Below are 23,876 nucleotides of genomic sequence, written 5' to 3'. Positions count from 1 at the left end.
TCCTCTATTACGCCAAGATGTGATTACCTTCAGTTCACAGTTTCCTTCCTTTTCAGGGACTAAAGACATGTGGAGAGCCTACTCCGACATGAGAGAAGCCAATTACAAAAACTCAGACAAATACTTCCATGCCCCAGGGAACTATGACGATGCACGAAGGGGATGGGGGGGGGGGTGGCTGGGCAGGGTTGGGGGGTGTAGAGGTAAATAGCCATTTCCTTAGAGAGTGGCATGAGCAGAGTTCCTTCCCAAACTTGTCAGTTCTGGGGACAGATGGAGACCTAGACCTTAGTTCTGAACAAGGACAGCACTGCACCCAGCCCCATTCCCACTCCAGCGTTTGGAGCTCTCTGGGGGAAATTTTAGGTTGGCACAGTTATGGGGGCATTTAGTGGACGGGCCATCCATTAAACCTAACAATTTACGGGACAGTGCTGCAAACATAGAACCATCCTGCATTCTGCATGACTTTTGCACTGTCCTATCAGGCATGCATATAGGCAGTGTCAGGTTTACTGTGAAGCTGGCAAAGCTTAAGCTTCAAGGGCTCTTTACTTATGTGGGACCATTCCAAGACCCTGGGAGGGACTCTGAAAAAGTGTTTACATGGTCGAACACCTTTGTAAAATCTAAAAGAGTAAAATATTTTAACTCTAAGCAGTGAATGCCACAGACTCTGTCCATTCCAACATCCCACCATTACATTTCTCCTTGTGTTGAGTGACCATTGGGGTGGTCACAGACATTTTAGAGATCTAAGAAGTTGAGGTGGGATTACAACTTATTTGCATTTAAGTGGGACATCTATGTGGTTGTCAGCCACTTCCGAGTATAACTGAGTTGTTGGTCGCCACCCAGGAGTAGGAATGGCTTCTAGACTGCCTACTGTGGGGCAGAAGTCATATGGCAAAATGACCATGTCCTGTACAGTCCAGTACAGCATATGTAGGAGATGAAACACACGGTCCAGTGAGGGTGACCAATAACAATTATGACTGTGACCATGCCTGGTAGAGTGGCGGGGAGTGGGAGAGTTGGAGTCATCTGGGCTCCTATCCCTGATGGGAATATTGGGCGGGCATTCAGCCCAGCAGGGCTCTGGGCAGCAGGGGGCGCTGTGGCGAGAGCAGCGCCGGGCCCTCTGGCGCCAGAAGGCGTCTCGCCTCCTCCGGCGGCTTCCGGCGCGGCCCCTGCAGACCTGTAGCGACCAAATCATGGACCGCAACCCCTCGCCGCCGCCGACCCCGCCCAGGGACGAGGACGAGGAGGAGGGGGCCGGGGGAGACTGCATAGGGAGCACGGTGTACAGCAAGCACTGGCTCTTCGGCGTCCTCAGCGGGCTCATCCAGGTGTGGAAACTCGCGCCTCGCGTGGGCTCCCCCTCCATCCCCCGCGCCCCGGCCGCCCCTCCTGCCCGGGGCCTGCGGTCCCCACGCGACCCCTCCCCGGGCGCGCGCGGCCCCGCGCCCCGCGTCCTGGCAGCTCCCCCGGAGCCCCCAGCTCTAAAGGAGGCATAGAGACAGGACTGCCGGAGCGCTTGCGGTTAACATATTTTCCTTTCGCACGTTTTCCAAAAATATGTGGCCATGTAAAGGCGTTGCCCGGGATTTTGCTCCCCATTTCCACGGTCGTTTCCGAAGTCTAGGCCCTCATGATCTATTTCATGGACTTTTGTTGTAATACAGTGTTGATTTTGGAGTCAGAGGTCTGGTACCAAAAGCGCGGCTTCGTCGCCTCCTTGCAGGGTGACTCTGGGCAAAGCTGCTAAGCGCTCAGAGCCTCGATTTCTTTCCCAATTTCTCTACAGTGGGATGGTAACGTCTGTGTGGTGGGATATAGGGTTATTGTGTAGGTTAAATAAGACCGTGGCCATCGGGTGCTTACCCTGGCCCTTAGCTTATGGGAGGCTGCGAACGTTTCTTTCCCTACATTTCCCCAGCTGTTACCTACTTCTAATCTCGGCCCTTTCCAGTCCATCTCTACACAGTTGCCAGAATAATCTTCCTTTTAAAAAAACAAACAGCCCGGCCCGTGTCGCTCAGTGGTCGAATGTCGGTCAGGGTTGGATTCTAGGTCAGGACACATGCCCGGGTTTCTGGCTGGATCCCCAGTAGGGGGCTTGCAGGAGGCAGCTGATGAATGATTCTCTCTCATCATTGATGTCTCTCTCTCTCTCTCTCTCTCTCTCTCTCTCTCTCTCTCTCTCTCTCTCTCTCCCCCTCACCCTTCCTCTCTGAAATCAATAAAAATATATTAAAAACAAACAAACAAAAAAACCCTCCTCATAGTTCCCTTTGCCTACAGGAGAAACATGCATGTATTTTAGCTCAGAATCCAGGGCTCTTTGCAAACTTTCCAAGTCTCATCTGCTCATGACACAAAACTGCTCACCATTCCCAAACATGCTAGGTCCTTAACTCTGAACTCTCCCACTTTCCTCCTCTTCTTCCTCAGAGATTTAGCTTAAATATCACCTAAGAGAACTTTTCCCTAACTTCTCCCAGGCATGGGTCATTGGTCCCTCATTTCTGCCCTCACAACTTCTTTTAATTAAAAAAATATTTTATTGATTTCAGAGAGAGGCAGGGAGTGAGAAAGAGAGATAGGAACATTAATGATAAGTGAGAATCATCCATCGGCTGCTTCCTGCACACCCCAGGAGTCCAAAACCCTGGGCATGTGCCCTGACCGAGAATCGAACTGTGACCTCCTGGTTCATAGGTGACACAACCATTGAGCCACGCCAGCCGGGCTGCCCTTACAACTCTGTCCACAATTCAGTTGAATCACTTAGCCTTTTCTGTTCTGATGATCTGTTTACCCGTGTTTTACCCACTATACCCTAAACTTCTTGAAAGCAAGGGATTAAATCTTAATCATCTTTGTATTTCTACCCCAGTGCCTAGCAACATTATTTACTCTATGAATGTTAAATGAATAGATCTCCGTAAGATGCTGATTTTTTAAAAAGGTTTTTGCAAGAGAAAACACTTTGAAGGTAGTATCTTTTTGACTTATAAATGATTATGGGATAATATTATTTGAGGAGTACTGTGGACAACTTTGATTCATTTCTCTTTTTTCTTTTGTGTTTCTGAAGATGGTTAGCCCTGAAAACACCAAATCCAGCTCAGATGATGAGGAGCAGCAGATGGAGCTTGATGAAGAAATGGAGAATGAGATTTGCAGAGTATGGGATATGTCAATGGATGAGGTACGGGGTAGGAAATGAAAGTGAAAGACCGTTGGGTGATTTTTTCTTAAAGGTTGGTCTTTAAATCTCTGGGGAAAGACTTTAGTGTCTGTAATCACTCCTGGGTGTGGTACAGGGAATGAGGTTCCAGGAGCTATAAATGCTACAGGTTTGTCTTTTAGGATTGTGCCAAATATAGGGTATCCCAATACCTGGTTTAGTATACACACACTAATTATAAAGATAGTGTATATTAAATACAGTTTATTTTCAAAATTGAGCTATCAGCTGTTAAAGTGTGTATACATTCTTTTTTTTGACACCCTGAATATAGTTTTTATGAAGGCCAGAACTCTTGTAGCCAGGAAGGTTCTGATACTTACATACCTAAAGAGAACACTGACCTCGTATTTGAGAGCAGGGTTGGAGTTAGGAAATCATTGATGTACCAGGATTAAATTAGAGGAAAAGGACAAGAAGGAATTGCATGTATATAATTGCAATAATATTTTAACATTTGTATTGTACTCTATAACTCAAGCATTTTCATGTATATAATTCCATCTGTTGTTCACAATAACCTTGTGATACAGGTGGTACTCTTACTGGTAAGAGAAAAGGCGAAAGAGATCGACTCACCTAAGCTCTCATTTTATTACTTGGCCTTTGCGATAGATTTCTGATTAAAATCCTGTTTTAGTCTCTTTCACTTCCCTTCTGTCTTCCACATTGCCACCCAAGTTATCTTTTTCCTAAAACACAATCTAATTATATTCTTCTGTCTTAAAAATTGTTAATGGCGATTCATTGTCTTTAGCCATTTTTTAAAATAGCTTTATTGAGGTATAATTAACACAAAATATACTTGAGGCATAGTTGATGAACAAAAACTGCACAGCCCTAGCCGGTGAGGCTCAGTGGTTGAGTGTCGGCCCATGAACCAAGAGGTCACTTGTTCGATTCCCAGTCAGGGCACATGCCCAGATTGTGTGCAGGAGGCAGCCAATCGATGTTTATCTCTCATTGATGTTTCTATCTATCCCTCTCCTTTCCTCTCCAAAATCAATATAAAGATATATATTTTAAAAATGGTCAGATTTTTTTCCTAAAATGTTTTTTACATTTAGCATTAACATAAGCAGTATGTGATACTATTTCAGTTCTACTTTCTCCTCATCCAACTTGGTATGGTCAGTCTTTAATTTTAGCCATTCTGATAAGTGTGTGGTGACTCCCATTATAATTTTAACTTGGATTTCCTTAATTACTAATAATGTTGAATGCATTTTCATGTGCTTATTTGCAGTGTTACCTTTTTTGGTGCAGTGCCTGTTTGAATCTTTTGCCCATTTTTAAAATGCATTGTTTTCTCTTTTTTTTTTCCTTAAAAATGGTATAATTTTAGGTTTTATTTATAAATCTATGATCCATTTTGAGTTAATTTTTTAGTATAATGCAAGGTATGGATGGAAGTTCTTTTTTTTTTTTTTTTTTGCATATGGGTATCCAGTTGTTCTAGCTCATTTGTTTAAAAGACTGTCCTTTTTCCACTGAATTGCCTTTACACCTTTGTTAAAAATTAGTTGTTTGTACATATACATGTGAATGTGTTTTTGGACTCTTTTCTGTTCCATTGATCTATTTGTCTATTTTTACGCCAATCCCACACAATTTTGATGACTAATATTATAATAAATCTTGAAATCAGGTAGTGTTAATCCTCCAACTTTGTTCTTTGTCACAGTTGTTTTGGTTGTCATTGGTTCTTTGTATTTCCATATTAGTTTTAGAATGTGAGATTGAGTTGAATTAATAGATCATTTAGGGGAAGAATTGGTAAATTACCGAGAATGAGTCTCTTAACCATGAACAAGTTATATCTTTACATTTATTTAGGTCTTCTCTAATTTCAGCAAACAGATTTAGTTTTGGGGCCCACATTTCTAACAAAATGGGGTCACATGTTCACTCCAGGTTCCTTTACCTGTGTAGTGTGTCCCGTTAAGTGCCGTGGACAGGGCAAACTCTCTAGGAAGGAAGTGTGAAGCAGCTGCAGTTATACTGTGATCAGAATTTTTTTTCTGTTGAAGATTTTGAAAGCACAAGTTCTGACTTTGGGCATAACCCAGTAGGAGTTTTCACCCGTTTCCCCTCTTGTGTTTTTTAGCTCTTAGAAGACAGGAATTAAGAGTGTTACTTGTTCTTTATTCCCAGCTTCTAGCATGATACCTGGCAATCAGGAAATGTGTTTGAATGAATGAGAATGCCTGGTGTGTAGGAAGATCATTAATGTTAATATATTCAAGGCAGGAAAAGAGGACAGCCTTCTGGAATATCACAAGTAGTTTAGATTTGCTTATGGAATTGTTCCATGGCTTTGGGACTAGCTACCACAAAGACTTTGTAACATTAATGTGGACACAGTTCCTAACTTTTTCTTATGCCTGAAAGTAGGTATATGTGGAATTAAATTTTTTTTACAGTTGCCTAAGCTATGGGTTTAAAGAGGAACATTCAACATCCATGTTAATTATCATTTTTGTTTTCAGGATGTGGCTTTATTTCTCCAAGAATTTAATGCTCCTGACATATTTATGGGTGTATTGGCCAAATCCAAATGTCCTCGATTAAGAGTAAGTATGTACATTTTTATGGCCTCCTCTTTGGAGCAATAACAGATAATGCTGGACAGTCTTTAATTTTTCTCACTTTAATTTTCTTACTGGCTACAAATCAGTCACAAATGCTTATTGAACATTACCAGGTACTAGGTAATGTGCTATTTAAAATTATTAGAGTCCTAGAATTTTAGATTTGGGCTAGACCAGGGAGATCAATGCTTTCAGATAAGCATAACTGAAGTTATGCTGCTAATATGTGGCAGGACAGGGAACAGTACCTGGACCTTCCATTTCTGTTTATTGCCCTTTTTTAGTCATAAAATCCTACACTGCTTAAAAATCTTCATTCTAAACTCAGCCCGTTATTCAAGACTTTCCATAACCTGAATCTAATTCATCTTCCTAGCATAAAATCTACCCTTCAGATTTCCTTCTAATTTAGCATCTCAGGAGCTTACTGTGATCATCACCATCTTGGGGCCTCCCTTTCCATCCCCTCTCAATATTCACATCTATTATCCAAGATGATACTTTTCTTCCAACATTTCCCAAAGAAGTAAGCTCTCAGTGGCCATTGCTGATAATAAACTCCCAAATAATTACCTGTACTTCTCATTTACTCTTTATGTTCTGTGCAATGTATTTTGCTTTAGTGCCATTTAGGTTGCTATGTGTTATGCATATTGTAGGTGACTAATGTCTGTTAAGTAATTTTAATTATGAATAACTGAATATTTGGTTTTACTACTCTATGAGGTAGGCATTTATCTCTACTTTATAAATAAAAGAATTAGGTCTCAGCTTAAGAAATTAGTCTAAGGTCTTACAATTAGGAAAGAATAAAGTTGGGGTTTGAGCCTAGTCTGCCATTCAGTATAACCACTGTACTTATTGTCTGTCTTTCTCCCTTTGAAATTATGAAGTGGAGAATTTTATAGCAAATTTTTACAAATTGAATGTTGAATTAAAATTTGATTTAATACAGTGCTGTACTGGTGGGGTCCCTCAGCCTGGTCTGTGCCCTCTCATAATCTGGGACCCCTCAGGGGATGTGGGACTGCCAGTTTCAGCCTGATCCCCGACAGTCCAACATCCCCCAAGGGGTGTAGTATGTGAAGCAGCAGGAGGCTGGGGAGGAGGAGGAGCCTCAGCCTGGGCCAGGCGCCACATTGCTCCCACTCCTGTTCATCCGGCCCCAGAGCACCTGCCGCTGCCGCTGCCTGGTAGCGCTGCTGTGGAGGCAGGAGAGGCCTGCACCGCCGCAGCTGCACTCGCCAACTGTGAGCCCGGTGTCTGGTGCCCATTGGTCAGCTGAGCGAGCTGAGCGACGCTCCCACTGTGGGAGTGCACTGACCACCAGGAGGGAGCTCCTGCATTGAGCGTCTGCACCCTGGTGGTTAGTGTGCATTGTAGCGACCGGTCGAACTGTCAAACAGTTGACTGGTCACTTAGGGTTTTATATGTATAGATAAAGACTTGACAGTTATATGATTTTCTCATATTTTTCTAACTTAAATACATTGATTCATGATTAGTACTTAAAATAAACATGTCAGGAATGGCACGTTTCAGGAATTAGTCATATCATTATACCTGTCTGTAAGCTACTTGGCCACACGTTAGAATCACTGAGGATGGGGACTCTCAAACTTCAACATATCCCAGGATCACTGATTTCTGGGCCCACCCCCGAGTTTCTGATCCAGTAGGTTTGGGGTAGGATCAAGGATTTTGAACAAGTTCCCAAGTGATTCTACTGCTCTGGACCAAGGCCCACATTTTAAGAAGCTTTGCCCTAAGAAGCTTTTAAAAATCCTGAGCCTTGTCCCTGAATGGTTTTGCTCAGTGTTTAGAGCATCAGCCTGCAGACCAAAGGGTCATGAGTTTCATTCCCAGTCAAGGGCACATACCTGGGTAGCAGGTTCAATCTCCAGCCCCAGGCTTAGGCTTTTTTTTCCCCTATTATTTTTTTTTAGGCTTTTATATATATATAGACGATACATAGAAAGTGCTTAGAGCAGTGCTTGGGCATAGTAAGTGCCAAATAACAGTTATTATTACTGAGTTTTTTAAAGTTTTTTCAATGCATTTTGCTGCCAGAGTCATCTTCCTTAAATATCGTTGCAGTATATTGTCCTGTTCCTTGAGGACTTCATGGCTCTACTTAACCTCCTAAATTAAATCTAAACTCTCCTTGGCATTCAGGACCCTTAATCCTGATCCTTTTTACCTGCTGTATTTATCTCATGCTGTTCTCTCACTTTATACAGTAGCCAGACTGCTTTCCTTACTGTCCACTGTATTAGCCATGTACATTATTCCCTTTTTGCCTTTCCTGATACTTTGCCCCTTGTTTAAATGTCTTTCTTATTTGCATATATAAATCCTTCCAGTCGCCCAGCCGGTGTGGCCCATGAACCAAGAGGTCACTGGTTCAATTCCTGGTCAGGGCACATGCCCAGGTTGTGGGCTTGATCCCCAGTAGGAGGCAGCTGATTGATGTTTCTCTCTTATTGGTGTTTTCATCTCTCTACCCCTCTCCCTTCCTCTGTCTCTGAAATCAATAAAAATATATTTAAAGAAAAATAAATCCTACCAATCATTTAAGATTCAGTTTATCCATAAGATTTTTTTCTTCCAGCCTAACTGATTTGGCTCAGTGGATAGAGCGTCGGCCTGGGGACTCAAGGGTCCCAGGTTCGATTCTGGTCAAGGGCATGTACCTTGGTTGCGGGCACATCCCTAGTAGGGAGTGTGCAAAAGGCAGCTGATCGATGTTTCTCTCTCATCGATGTTTCTAACTCTCTATCCCCTCTCCCTTCCTCTCTGTAAAAAATCAATAAAATATATTTTTTAAAAAAAGATTTTTTCTTCCATAACTTCTGCCTGCCTTGATCTTCTTCCCATGTCTCCCATCCCTTCCCAGATAGTCTGAGCTTGTTAAGATTGGGGTGCAGGCAATATACTTCTATATGCTGCCTCCTGTTCTATTGCCCAAGGTTCAGTGAAAGTTTTTCTTCAAGTGTTTATTCTTTTATGTGTCTGTCAACTTAGAGCTATTGTGACCTGTGATATTTGATTTGACAGGAAATCTGTGTGGGAATTTTAGGTAATATGGCCTGTTTCCAGGAGATATGTGTGTCCATCAGCCATGATAAAAATCTTGGGTAAGTTTTACTACATAATAAGTATGTTTAAAAAAATAGATTTGTATTTCATATCCCTAAGGAACTCCTGATACATAGGAGAGATAGGAAAATATTATGAAATGTAGTACTTCCTTTCTCTTGATGAACACTCTCCAGAAATGTCATTGTGTGTATGTTTTTAAAAATATATTTTTATTGATTTCAGAGAGGAAGGGAGAGGGAGAGAATAAAGAAACATCAATGATAAGAGAGAATCATTGATTGGCTACCTCCTGTACACCCCCTACTGGGAACCGAGCCCACAACCTGGGCATGTGTCCTGACCAGGAATTGAACCGTAACCTCCTGGTTCCTAGGTTGACACTCAACCACTGAGCCACGCCAGTTGGGCTCATTGTGTTTTGATGGTAGCTAGGAGCTTTCACACTATTTATGGTCATGAGTCAAGATTTTTATAGGAAAGGAACCTCTATCATCAGCAGGTGGTAAATCAGATAGGATAAGAACCAGTGAGTCAGAGCTTAGACATGGGGTACCTGATTAGAGTCCAAAACAGTTTAGGCTCAGGGACCCCAAAGGCTCAGAGAGTCTGATAAACTAGACTTGTTGACAGAGTTACCCTGAGAACTCTGACTTCAACAGACTAGAACACACAGGATTCCCTCTGTGGTTCAAAGGCTTTTGTACTGTGCTTGGAGGCTAGTTGTCTTCTCCAGACAGGAATGTTGGGGGTAGAGGATTTTTAATGGTGGGAACCCTGGTTACTTTAAGAGGTTTGAGTACACATATATCTAGCCTTGGAAATATATGCTAAATTTTGTGAGTGAATTCATATTCTAGGCAAAGGCTTCATGGCCGTTAATCAGAATCGCAAATAAATTTGTGCCCACAGTAGTTTAGAAACCTGTCTTGGGCAGTATTGCCAGTTAGGACTGTAGGGTTTATTATGGGATTCAAGTGATATTACCTCTTCTTGGTGTGGAGGGACTTCAGATCCTAGCTATTTATCCCTCAGTAATGGATAATCATTCATGGAGTATATGACTCAGGACTGTGCTTGGTCTCTAATGGTCCCTGTCAAAAATCTGAGAATGAGTAATGTTAAGTTTTATTAATTCAATAAATGATTATCTTAAAATTATTCTGGAACAGTTTACATTGATGACAGGATATGAATTTGTTCAACTACTTTGGAATAGTTGGGCATTATCTAGTCAAGTTAGTAGGTAGGCGTATATTGTGACCCAGCAATGCCACTAGCAGATATATGGTAAGAGAAACCATGCACACATACATTAGGATGCTCATAGAAAAAGTATGAGCATTATAGGAGCACTGCTTGAAATAACCACAAATTGGAATTAAGCCAAGTGTCCATCAGTAATAGGCTGGAAAAATACATTGTGTTATATTCATACAATGGAATGTTCTGCAACAATGAATCAAAGAACAGTAGCTACAGGAACAACATGGGTAGATCTTAAACACATGTTTAAATGTCTTATTTGCATATCTAAACTAAAACTCACAAAAATGCATGCAATATAATTTCTTTCATATAAAGTTTAAAGCCAACATATATTAAATAATAACAATATAGAGTAAAGCAAATAAAAGACTGCTGGAAAGTCAGGATAGTAATTTCTAGATGGGAAGGAATTGTGATTTGGAATGGACACATGGGCTATGGAGATGCAGCACTGTTCTTTTTTCTGCTTTGTATTTATTCACTGAGTGTAGATTTTATCACAGGCTTTTACATATATATGCTATATTTCACAATTAAAAAGTTTTAAAAGTTAAATGAAAACTCTGCTTTGATATTTAAAATGAGAGAATTCATGCATATTGGTTTAACTATTTTGTTTTTGTAGCCAGGTATTATTGCACTGTTTGTATGATTCAGACCCTCCTACTTTGCTGGAAACAAGCAGGTATGTTTTCCTCTTTTTATGGATTTTTTGCACTCACCCAGAAGGGAGGCTAATAGAGTTAACTCTTTATTCTTGAATTTCCTTTACTGTTTTTAAAAGATAGATACTAAGCTCACATTTATTTATCCTGTAGATTGTTGCTTACCTGCCTTTCCCAGACAGAAGTGGCCAGTGTCTGGGTTGGAAGAATCCAGGAACATCCAGCTATTTATGATAGCATTTGCTTCATCATGTCAAGTTCAACAAATGGTAAGTCACCATGTAATATAGAAAAAAATTAAAAAGACAAACAAATCTTTTTGTTTTAATCCTCACCTGAGGATATTTTTTCCGTGGATTTCTAGAGAGAGTGGAAGGGAGGGAAGAGGGGAAGAGAGAGAAAGAAACATCGAAGTGAGAGAGACACATCAATTGGAGAGAGACACATCAATTGTTGCCTCTCACATGTACCCATACTGGGTCGGGGGACCCTGCAACCAAGGTATGAGGTGTGTGCCCTTAACCAGGAATCAATCCTGCGACCCTTCAGTCCATGTGCTGATTCTCTAATCAGCGAGCCAAACCAGCCAGGGCTAGAAAAAATTTTTGATTATTTTTTGTTAGGAAACCAGGTAACTATTTTTGGAGGTCATCTAAAGGCTAAGTGTTAGGAGAGAAAGTACTTCAACTCCAGATATAAAATTTCTTATATAATGTTAGATGGGTACTGGATTTATCAGGATGATCACTTTGTAAGATAAGTAAATATCTAATCACTATGTTGTATACCTGAAACTAATGGATTGTATGTCAACTGTAATTGAAAAATATTATTTAGAAAAAGATACAAAATTCTTTTAAAATTTTTATTCATTGATTTTAGAGAGAGAGAAAGGAAAGGGGTGGAGAGAGAGAGAGAGACATAAACATAGCTTTGTCGTTCCACTTATTTATGCATTCATTGGTTGATTCTTGTATGTGCCCTGACCAGAGATCAAACCCGCCAACTTGGTGTATCTGGATTACACACTCTGACCAACTGAACTACCCAGTCAGGGCGTAAAATTTCTTCTTAAACTCCCAAGCAAAGGAGGCAAACTTACTGCTCTTGGAATAAGTAATGCTTTGGCAAGATTGGCATTGTTCAGATAGCTTTAGGAATTTCGATTAACATTACTGCTTTTAACATTTTGTTTCTCATTTCAATATCTGATTTTTTCTCTGCAGTTGACTTGCTGGTGAAGGTGGGGGAGGTTGTAGACAAGCTCTTTGATTTGGATGAGAAGCTAATGTTGGAATGGATTAGAAATGGGGCCGTTCAGCCTCAGGGCCAACCCCAGGAAGATTCTGAAGATCAACGAGTGTTTAGAATTGTGCCCTGTGTGCTTGAAGCTGCCAAACAAGTACGGTAGGTGAGCTTTTTTGTACAAAATATTCTGGGAAAACCTAGTTGCTAGAAGTATACTTAGGTAATAAGTCATCTTAATTTCCTTCCGACAGGATGAATAGCACATAGCTGATCTTTATCAGGCTTGGTTTACTACTAGTATTTGTGGTGACAGTATATTTGGTCTGTGCAAGAATTATTAATGGTTACAAAGTACCTGTTCTAATACTAATTAGCTGTAGGCTATTGTCAGCATTATTTATCTTTAGTGTCTTAAAATCTTAAGCAATTTTGTGTAATATAAATCAAGTAGATAAGATTTTCCTGTGCTTTATTTTCCATTGGACATTTCACAACTTCTTCAGCTAATGTCATATATTTGTTTTCTTGCTTCTTGTAAATATATGCCAGTCTTGGATAACTGACTGGCTTTTGGAATCTTCCCAAGAGTGATTACTAGGTCTTGTAGGTTATTGAAACTGTTTATTGTTAGTGACTAGAAAATTAATTTATGAATTGATCTGTTTAGTGGTCAGTTGTGCATTCTTAGTGCTTAATAACCCACATTAAAGCCTATTAATTTTATGACCTTTATCCAAATGAGGATTAAATTCATCATTTCCCCCAAATTTTCTTCAGTGTTCTCAATCTCAGGGAAGAATGTGGAAGCTGTTGCCAGTTCTTCCCCATCCCACTCTTTTCCCATGGCCACTCAACCTCCAAGTCTTGGTCCTGACTTTTTCTGAGATCCCATCAGGCCACCATCAGGCCACTGTCTCTCACCTGGACAACTGCAACATTCTTACCTAGTTCCCTGGTTCAAGGCTTGCTCCTTGCAAGTCTCGACTGTAGAGCACACTGTAATGATCATCCCACCTTCATGCTTCAGACTCTTCAGTTGCTTTTCTTAAGAAAAGGTTCAAAGTTTTAAAAAATTTGACTTAAAAGTTCTTGCATAGTGCTTCTCCATACTTACTCTTTGTACTCTGTGTTTCAACCATATGAAATTTCCTTTATTCAACGGAACCAAGCTCTCGTAACTCCAGGCTTTTGCACACTATGTCTCCTCTACTTCAAACGTTTCTTTGCCCCTTCTGGTTTCTGTGTTGACAATATTTCTCTTAAGATACTTTTACTGATTCCCCAAAGTAAATGAAGTTTTTTTGCTATGTGTTCCTCTGATACCTTGGACTTCCTCTAGAATTACATTCTTATTACTTTGCTATTGCCCCTTTATCTTCTTTCCTTTTAGACTGTAAACCTCATGAAGGTAGAAACAGTGTTTTATACATCTCTGTTTTCCCAGCCCCTAACATAGTACCTGAAAACAGTAGGTACTTAAATATTTGCTAGACCATCTTTTAATTACTATGTTTTTACATGATTGGTTGAAGAACTAGGATTGTGAGTTTCTAGGAATCCAAGCTGTTGAACACAAAAATTATACTTAACATGGTTTTAGTATTCTGAGCAAGGGAGCTAGGATAATCCTGTGAAGTTTTAAGAACTTCATTATTGTCAGTGCTTGGTGTAGTGGACCTTACATTTATTCTATAAAAGTCATTTCCCCCCCTCCTGATTATTCAGGTAAACCAGAATGATAAAGTATCACCTCTCAGGTTTCTGCATTGTTTTCATGTGACAAGGTGAAAAAGAATTTTTCTTCTTGTCTTGTTCATGTTGATTATATTATAGGATACTTGTTTTTTTACTGATTTCCCCATTGGAACAAACTGGTAAGCTCCAGTGAGTACAGAGATTTTGTCCTGTTCCCTGTTTTATCTTTAACACCTCTGGGAGTGAACTAGTACAGAGTGATGAGTATTTGTTGAATGAATGGATGAACAATTACAATCCTATAGATAGTAAAGTTGTTGATTCAGTGCTTTTGCTTTTTATATTTAGTTCTGAAAATCTGGAAGGACTTGATGTTTACATGCACATCTTACAGCTACTTACTACAGTAGATGATGGAATGCAAGCAATTGGTAAGATGTTATATGGGGAAGCACTATATCTACTCATTTAATTGTTTTCTGTTTTTACAGTACTATTTTCTTTATCATTTTTATTAAGTACAGTGTCCTGATACTGGAAAAGACACTTGGAATTTACTTTTTGACCTAGTCTGCCATGAATTCTGCCAGTCTGATGATCCACCCATCATACTTCAAGAACAGAAAACAGTGCTGGCCTCTATTTTTTCAGTATTGTCTGCCATCTATGCTTCAAAGGTTGAACAGGAGTATCTAAAGGTAGAAAAAGGCAAGTATCATTTTAGTGCACTAAATTAAATTCTGTCAGATTTTAAAGCCCAGGTTTGTATTGTTCATTTGGTTTCTTCCTCCCTTTTTAAAAAAATCCTTACTAGAGGATATAGGTTTTTAAAAAAATTTTTTTTATTGATTTCAGAGAGGGAGAGAGAGATAGAAACATCAATGATGAGAGAGAATTATTGATCAGCTGCCTCCTGCATGCCCCCTACTGAAGATAAAGCCCAAAACATGTGTCCTTATAGGGAATGGAACCGTGATCTCCTGGTTCATAGGTTGGTGCTTAACCACTGAGCAGCACCAGCAGGGCTTGCCCAACTTTCTAAACTCATCTTGTGCCCTCCTTGCTCACACAGTGTAAGTCACTGGCCTTTTAGTTTTTCAGACCTTCCATGACATTTCCTGTTTGGGGCTTTTGCACTTGTTCTCTCTGCCTGAAATATTTTTCTGGGCTCTTTGCATTGATTCTTCTTAGCCTTTTGTTCTCAACTGGGTGTCACCTCTTCAGAGAGCCTCCCCTGCCAGCTGCTTTATTATAGTCCCTTTAATTTTCTTCATACAACTTAACCAACATCTGAAATGACCTGCTTTACTCATTTGCACATTTGAGAGTATAAAAATATAAGTCTCTTGAAGGCTGAGGCTTTGATGATCTTGTGTGGCACTATAACTGTAGTACCTAAAGTATCTCTAGCACTAATAGATATTCAGTATGAATGAATGAATGATGAGTGAATAACCAAACTTAACTGGCTAATCTCATGCCTCTTGATTTGTTTGTACAGTAGATCTTTCTCTAATAGACAGCCTGATTCGTGTCTTACAAAATGTGGAACATTGTCAGAAGAAACCAGAGAATTCGGCAGAGTCTAACACAGAAGAAACTAAAAAGTTTGATTTAACCCAAGATTATTTCCACTTGGAAATCTTAAAGGATATTTCGTGTGAATTTCTTTCTAATATTTTTCAGGCATTAACAAAGGTAAGAAAGACGTATTAATGGTTTCTTCAGCAAAAGAAAGTATGAATTGCTTAATGTTCCCAACTTTATTATTACTGTTACTATTTTTGGCAAAATGAAGAAAGAACTTGTCACCATAAGCTTATAAGTTTTAAACCAGCAGCTGATGTGGTTTGGTATATTTTTATATATGTATATGTTTTTCACATATTTATAATCTATATATACAGTTTTCACTTAACATTACATTGTAAGCATTTCTCCTGACTAGATCAATTCACTGAGAGACTTTTTACCGAGCCAGTTTAATACCTAATTTGCCAAAAAATCAATTTATAAAATTGGTTGTAAACTTTTTTTAAGGAATAGTTTTCCTAAATACGTTCAGGTTTATTAGCCTATTCTTCCTTTGAGCATATCCTTATTGTTCATATATTTTAGGATAAAAATATATGAATATAACTATAGACTATATATTCATATTCATTGAAGTTTTTTCAAGAATATTTATCAAAACAAGTTTCTGTTATTCTGGTGATTTGTTTTACCTTAGCATAGGTTTTCAGAAGTTAGGTTACTAGATTTGACATTATAAATGTGAAGATGACTGAGGCATAATGGCTACATTTTTTGAAAAGGCTTTTAGCATGTGAAATGTTGATTTTACTTGATCCTTATTATTGGGTATTATAATTTTATGTCAAGTAAAATTCAAGAGGTGATTAAATTGTACCTTATTTTGATTGGCATTTTTTATTATTAGTGAGCTTGAATATCTTTACATATATTTGTATATTGGTTGTGTTTCCTGCTTTATAAATTTGTTAGTTTTGATTATTGGCATGGAATTCCATGGGTAATACTATATCTTCTGAATATCCATTGCAAGTATTTTTCCCATTGTTTGCTGTTCCTTTTGTGATTTTGGAGAGAGGGACGTAGATGTTTCCTAATTTTTAAGTGGTAGAGATACAGGAGAAAGGTGGGCTGAGATTAAAGCAGGATGTGACATGAAAGTTCCTACATGTCATACTTAATGGAGTTTGGACTTAATCTGGAGGAAACTGGGGAACTACTAAAGGTTTTTTTAAAAAGCATCAAGTGATAAGATCTGTTTAGAAAGATTACTCCAAAAGCAAGAGAGAGAAGATTAGAGACAGTTGAGGCTGGAGATCTAGAGAGACCAATCAACAGGCTTTTGTGACTGTAATCTTCAAGAATAATCTGGTACATCAGTAATTTTTATTACTTTTTATTTTTAAAATTTATCTTTATTGTTGAAAATATTACAGATGTTCTCCTCTATCCCCCCTTTTTTGTCCCCCCTCTACCCTCCGCCCCTACCCTAGATCTTCACTACATTATTTTCTGTGTCCATGGGTATGCGTATATGCATATAAATTCTTTGGTTAATCTCTTTCCACGCCTACTTGCCCTCTGAGATTCATCAGTCTTTTCTATGCTTTTATAATTGGCATACAGTAAACTGTACATATTTGAAGAGTGCAATTTGAAAAACTTTGGCCTATGTATATATCTATGATACCATTACCCAATCAAAATAATAAATATATCTATACTCAAAAAAGAAAAAAAAAAGAAGAATCTGAGAAATGAGAGCCTATCTAAACAATGGAAGTGTGGGTGGAGAGGAGGTGTAGGATAACAGATTATTGATAGAATGAACACTCAAGGGAAGGGGTCAGCAGCAGAGGAGGAAAAGTCTTGGCTGTATTCCAGGTTTTTGGTGTGTGTAGTAGGGTAGGTGGGTATGTGGTGGTAGTCTTCACTAAAATAAAGACTGCAATGGAGCACGTGTTTGGGTTACACAGGAAAGAATGATACTGGGTTCAGTTTGGGACCTTTGAAATGCCTGTATGATCAGTGGAGAATTGTATAAATGGATTTGTATTTATTTGCCAGATACAGCTTTAGAAATTTTCCTTTCTTTTTGTTTTGTTTTGTTTTAGGAAACTGTGACTAAGGGACTAAAGGAGGGCCAGTTAAGCAAGCAGAAGTGTTCCTGTGCATTTCAAAACCTTCTTCCTTCCTATAGCCCTATGGTGAGTGGGGGTAAATGTATAGGTGATTGAGTTTCAGAGGATTACTTGATTTTTGAGGCCATTGTCAAACAAGATAATGCATACAATTCACATGACTTACTGCCTTTGCCAGACAGATGACTGCTGGATAAGTCATGGGAGTATCCTGAGGAACAGGTCAGGTTTTAAGAGAAAGGAATCAACACTGAATTTACAGTATTCTTTTCTGTTAGGAAGTAGATAATATATGTATTAATCAAAAATAAGGTTCTTAGGTACAGTCAGTAGGTTTTTCTGGTTCTTCGAATTACATCACATTTGCTTGCTTTCATTAGAGGCAATTTCAAGATAGGAACTTTTTTTAGGAAAGTGAAATATGAAAATATGAGAGTGGCTCTAACTGGTTTGGCTCAGTGGGTAGAGCGTCTGCCTGCGAACTGAAAGGTCCCAGGTTCGATTCCGGTCAAGGGCATGTACCTTGGTTGCGGGCACATCCCCAGTAGGGGGTGTGCAGGAGGCAGCTCATCGATGTTTCTCTCTCATTGATGTTTCTAACTCTCTATCCTTCTCCCTTCCTCTCTGTAAAAACTCAATAATAAAATATATTTAAAAAAAATATGAGAGTGAAGGGACATGGCAGGAAGGAGGGTGGAAATAAAACTTCATTAATGGACCTAAAGAGGAATCAGTGGGAGAGTAAATACTAGTTTAAAAGTAAAACAAAATAGTAAGATCTTGTCACTTCATTGATGTTTCAGGAAGTACTATTATTGTCATCTGGGAATATATCATTTCTTTTCCTCTGGGCTATTTAAAAATCACAGGCAGAGCATTTTTATAGTTAGTAATCAATATCTTAGTTCACCTTTTCCTCTACTTATGTTATTTGATTCTTTCGTTTGACTCACAGGTGGAAGACTTTCTTAAAATCCTATATGAAGTTGATAAGACCCTTGCTGGTGACCTAGAAGAAAGCTTCCCAAGTTTAAAGGTTCAGACTTAAAAACTGAATTGTAATTCCCTCTGCCCAAGAAGTAAACTTTATTTTTGTTACTGACAGTTGAAATTGATGTATAGGAAGTATTAGATAAAACCTGTATAAGACCATAGTTGTCTGGTATTACATTCATGCACTTCTCCCTCCCCCGGCCTTAATCTCATTTTTGTTTAGTATTGGAATCTGGAGTTTCATCACCATCAAACACCCCTGCCCCCTTTTTTGGGGGTATTGGTTATGTGATATTGTTTTCTTCAGGTAAAGAAAACAAAAATACAAGCTTGTCATTGACGTTTTTTTCCAAGAATAAAGACATCCCAAGGATTTTTTTCTATAACTTTTAATTTGATTTTTATGTGAGAATTTTATATTTGTGTCCGCTACAAGCATATTCTGCTGCACCAATAGAAAACCATAATATAATAGCTTTTATGCATTATGCAATAAGAAGTCCAGAGGTAGGTAGTCCAGACCTGATATGGTGGCTTAGGGACCCTAGCTCCTTTCACGTCCAGGTGTTCTGCCATGTAGACCTGTGTGTTCATGTTTATTGTCTTGTGGTTAAGGGGACTATACGATCTCTGGTCCTTTCATCTACATTCAGGGAGGGAAAAGAAGAAAGGCAAAGGGGCTATCTTTGTTGACAGTTGACTGTGTGTGGGTTTATTTCTGGGCTCTCTGTTCTGTTCTATTAGTCTATGTCTGTTTTAAAACAATCCCATTTATAATCTATACTAGAGGCCCGTTGCAGGAAGATTCCTGCAAGAATAGGGCTTCCTGCGGCTGGAGCAAAGCAGAGAAGGGAGCGAAGCCCGCCCTTTTCCACTGCCTCGCTCCCTCCTGTCTCCGCTGCCTCAGCTCTGCTCCTGTGTCCACTGCCTCGGGACATTCCATCGGTGGCGGAACAGCGAGGCTGGATCGGCTGCCAGAGTGGGCAGATCATGTCACGCTGCTTGCCCCCGTGGCCCCTGGCCGGGTCGACAGGCCTGGACACTCCAGCAGCGATGAAGTGGCACCCCCCCTGCCTTCCCCGCCACCTGCCTGGCCAACAGGCCTGGACACTTAAGCAGCAGTGCTGAGGGGACTGGGTGTCACCATCTTGTGGCTATGGGTGCCTCCATCTTTGTGACAGAGTGATGGAGTGACTGTTAATTTGCATACTATTTTATTAGGATATACAAAAGCCTAAGCGACCGTTATGACTGAAGGACCGGAATGACTGGTCAACCAGTTGCTATGATGTGCACTGACCACTAGGGGGGCAGACACTTAATGCAGGAGTTGCCTTCTGGTGGTCAGTGCACTCCCACAGCCAACCTCCCAGGATCCCTCCCCCCGGCCATCCAGTCCCTCGATGGGCCTTGATCGCTGGCCAGGCTGAGGGACCCCACCTGTGCATGAATTCGTGCACCAGGCCTCTAGTAGCTATAATAAAATGAAATGCTTACAAATAACCTTAACCAAGGAGGGGAAAGACTTGTACACTAAAAACTGCAAAACATTGACAAAAGGAATTAAGGGAAGCACAAATAAATGGAAAGACATCCCAAGATCATGAATTGGAAGAATTAATATTATTAAAATATTTATACTGCTCAAAGTAATCTACAGATTCAATACAATCCCCATCAAAATCCCAGTGGCATTTATAAAATAGAAATAGAAAGAAAACAATCCTAAAAATTCATGCGGCACCATAAACGACTCCAAATAGCCAATGCAATTTGAACAAAAAGAACAAAACTGGATACATTATACTTTATGATTTCAAAAAACAGGGCAGGGCAAAAGTAGATTTACAGTTGGTCTATGGAAAATAATACAATAATTTATAAATAATACAAGAATAAACTCTGTTTTGAGTACTCACAACTGTAAACTTACTTTTGCCCCATCCTGTATATTATAAAGTATTTTAGGTTTCCTTGAATGAGATCTGAAAAGTCTCAATAATCTGAAAATTCTACAACCACATTTATTTTTCACTAGAGATGAATTAAGTGAAGATATACCACCACATGATACTTCTTGCAAATATGATTTTTACTTAGAACATTAGAGCTCTTTAGCTGCAGTCTTACTGTATACCTCTTGCTGCCTCTAAATACCTTTCCTTGTGAAATGGTTTTATTTTTTTTTTTTAAATTTATGAGAATATATTTGAGTCCGGCCAGAGTAGCTCAGTGGTTGAGCATTGACCTATGAACCAGGAGGTCAAAGTTCAATTCCTGGTCAGGGCACATAGCCAGGTTGTGGGCTCGATCACCAATGTGGAGTGTGCAAGAGGCAACTGATCCATGATTCTTATCATTGATGTTTCTATCTCTCTCTTCCTCTCCCTTCCTCTCTGAAATCAATAAAAATATGTATGGGGTTTTTTTTGTGTGTGTGTGTTTTTTAAAGAATTTATTTTAGCCAAACTGATGACATGCTGAGAACCAAGATCACAAGTGTGCTCTCCTTATGAAATGGTTTTAGATTAACTTTTAAACTCCAGCTTTCTGTGTTCCACTGCTAAGGCTACAGCATATATTTATGAAAACTTTTCTGCTCACTGGGACACCTCGTTAATTATACACTGAGCTTATATCAATATTGGGCTTGTTGCCCTGCAGGCTGTTTAGAAGTGAAGCCTTACCAGACCATCTGTCAATCCCTGTCATTGGAAATGCTTTTCTCTGTTACTGTAATGAAATCACTAAAATCATTTCCTGTTCCTAGTCCTTATTCAGATCTTCTATCTATTGTCAATAAGAGGATATTAAACTCAGCAAAGTCCACATACCCTTTTCATGCTGGTTCACAGTGTAGCACATGGCTTTGTGTTTTAGTGTTGGAAATAGTAAATAATGACGTCAAGCCTATTGTAATAAAAGAAGGCTGCTTATTAAACTCTAGCTGTTTTTCCTTTGACATCATTGGATCTGTTTATAATGATTTTGAGTTTTTCTCCTTACAAATCAGGGTTTGTATGATTACATTAGAAATTGAACCGTTTGGGGGAATGGTCCTTTCATAGAATTGACGTCAGGCCCTTTGAGCATGCAGACTCCAACAATGGGATTACGGGAAGAAAGGATGAAGAGGCTTTCTGTATTCTCCTGGAGGAGTTTGACTTCCTGAAGTATGAGCTTGCTTCCAGGAAAGAGCGAAAGCAAGGTGGATGGGTGGGTGGGGGACGTATATTTCTCATAGTCCACAATTCAGAGAATGCCTATTCTCTTTATTATAAGTCACTTAACATGGGAGCATGTAGTTTTGCTTTAAATAGTGCTTGTTGATCCCATTCCATTTGGCATCTCTGGAAATTCACTCTTCTTTTGGGACTGTACTTGGGGAGGCTGGTTGCCTTTATAAATCCATGAGTGTGCCTTCTTCAAAATACAATTGATGTTGGACTTTTCCTACATGTTCCCAGGAGCAAGCAGTCACCTGGTCAGTCAGCAAGCACGTCTCCTGGAGGAAACCTCAGTCCTTTAACTTCCTTGTCACGGAGAAGTCTGTACTCTTTCTGTCACCATTGGTAGGAAAAGAAATCTGATGATGTGGACCCTGGAACAAAGTCCCTAAATTGAATTCTTTAATTTCTTTTCATGTGTGTTTTAGGTTTGGACAAATCAGGCAGCTCTCTTGTTTGTCCTAAATAACTTATAGAAGTTATTTCAATTTTTATGATTATAGTATTCAGTATTTAAAGCAATTTTCAGGGGGAAAGAGGATGACAGGAGTAAAGCAATTTGGAGACTTCTTGCTCTAAATGCACCCGTTTGCTTCTTGCCCACATCAAGTGATCTCTGGTCTTTAAAGGTCCACATTTTACCTTTTTAGATGAGCCTTGAGTCATCTGAAAATCTTTGATTTCTCTCTTCCACTCTATTTGGACATATTTCTTAGAATAAAGTTTTCTAGAACAACTCACAAAGCACTGAAGGATTATTTTATCTTTTAGAAATTCCCAGATTGCACCCTGAGCACTTCTGGCCCCTAAAGAACCTGGAGGATCGTGCTGCAAAAGCCCTTTGGAGGAACGTGCCAACTGCTCCGTAACCATGAGTTGGCTCTTCTTTGATGAGAGATTAATAGTTTCCATAATCATATCATCTTGGTTGCTGTGTGCCCAGAGTTTACTCAGACTTGAAACAAATGGAAATTAATTGAAAAAAAATTTTTTTTCTTGTCACCCCTCCAAGTCTCTCATCTGGAGAAGTGAAAAGAAAATGATTCAAGGTTTTGTTGCCAGAGGAAGCCAAAATGCTTATTTTCTTTTGCAATTCTGGATAAAAGAAAGCAGTTGGAGGATGGGGAGGATGTAGGCAGGGGAAGAAGGGTACAACTCTGCTGCCTAAATAATTCCAAATAGAACTGAAACACTGGAAAGTGGATCCAGGATACACTTGGAAGGTTGTCTGGTGAGGCCAGGAGTATCTGGTCCTGGAAATAAGTACAGAGGAAACAGTGCTGGGGTCCAACCCCAGAGGGTCCAGGGGTTCCCCAAAGGTGTGGACAGAGTCGGCGAAGACTATCCACCCTCTTCCTATGGTGGAGTCCGATCTGTCCCGAGAGTGGGGCTTACCAAGGGGAATGCGGGGCTTACCTAAGGGAATCCTGTTCCAGGGGTTCCCAAAGGTGTGGACGGAGTCGGCGAAGAAGGAAGGACACGGAGACAGTGTTTCAGTTGATCAGCAGCCTAGCCAGGATCTCCAGCCAGGATCTCCAGGTTCTCCAGTCAGGTTCAGTCTGAGATCTCCAGCCAGGTTCGGTCACCAGGTTCTAGTCAGGTTCTCTTGCCAACCTCTGCAGTCAGGTTCAGTCCAGGATCCCTTGCCATGTTCTCTCCAGCGAAGCTCCTCCATCTCCTGGTTCCCTGTAGGTTCTGTCTTCTTGGCTCTGTGTTCTAAGTTCTGAGTTCTGAATTCTGTCTTGTTACATCTGTATTTATACCAGTTGATTCAATCCTATCAATCTCTATTACAAAGGTTAGGGCGTTTCTTATCTCCATTCCAGGGAGTAAAGATTATGCAGCTTAAGCATGATTGTTTGTAGTTAAAGTGATTAATTACCCGCCTGGCACTTAGTTAAGGGGTTTTATTCCCTCCCTAACTTCAGGGGAAAATCCCTACCTGGGGATTCAACCTTTCTCGGAGAGGTGACCTTGGTTAAAACACAGCGCCAAGAAGGTGAGCAAACATATTAAGAACCGTATGCCATATATGCCAGGTCCCTTGAAACAGCAAGGATGGACCGGCTCCCGGCAAAACAGAAAAGGGGTTTTGTAGCTGTTATGATTGTGATTAGACCAGTTGGATTGGTCTATTGATTTTTATGTGTCTACTACTATGG

The 23,876-nt window shown here is 39.9% G+C and overlaps 1 protein-coding gene across 2 annotated transcripts; it reads left to right on the top strand.

The window, feature by feature from the left end:
- The first annotated feature begins 1,164 nt into the window (after nt 1-1,164).
- SAAL1 (serum amyloid A like 1) lies at nt 1,165-20,910 on the top strand. Of its 2 annotated transcripts, none has more exons than XM_059709068.1 (12): nt 1,165-1,349; nt 3,101-3,214; nt 5,743-5,826; nt 8,902-8,981; nt 10,838-10,897; nt 11,031-11,146; nt 12,104-12,284; nt 14,169-14,251; nt 14,340-14,528; nt 15,325-15,518; nt 17,468-17,560; nt 18,450-20,910. In XM_059709068.1, exons 1-12 carry the CDS (start codon nt 1,215-1,217, stop codon nt 18,540-18,542), a joined length of 1,422 nt encoding a protein of 473 aa, XP_059565051.1. In that variant the 5' UTR covers nt 1,165-1,214; the 3' UTR covers nt 18,543-20,910. The 2 variants fall into 2 exon arrangements, with proteins under 2 accessions (XP_059565051.1, XP_059565050.1); XM_059709067.1 differs by having other exon boundaries at nt 15,322-15,518.
- Nucleotides 20,911-23,876: the final 2,966 nt, after the last annotated feature.

This window comes from Myotis daubentonii, chromosome 9 (assembly GCF_963259705.1).
Source record: "Myotis daubentonii chromosome 9, mMyoDau2.1, whole genome shotgun sequence".
NCBI lineage: Eukaryota > Metazoa > Chordata > Mammalia > Chiroptera > Vespertilionidae > Myotis > Myotis daubentonii.
Note: the sequence above shows the minus strand (reverse complement) of the source record. Positions and strands in the feature narration are given on the sequence as shown.

What these genes read in the sequence shown, in the direction of transcription:
- SAAL1 (XM_059709067.1), top strand. Translation starts at nt 1,215, where the DNA reads ATGGACCGCAACCCCTCGCCGCCGCCGACCCCGCCCAGGGACGAGGAC. An exon ending in GGGATATGTCAATGGATGAG is followed by an intron (nt 3,215 to 5,742) that starts GTACGGGGTAGG and finishes TTTTGTTTTCAG; the next exon opens with GATGTGGCTTTATTTCTCCA. An exon ending in TGATGGAATGCAAGCAATTG is followed by an intron (nt 14,252 to 14,339) that starts GTAAGATGTTAT and finishes ATTTTTATTAAG; the next exon opens with TACAGTGTCCTGATACTGGA.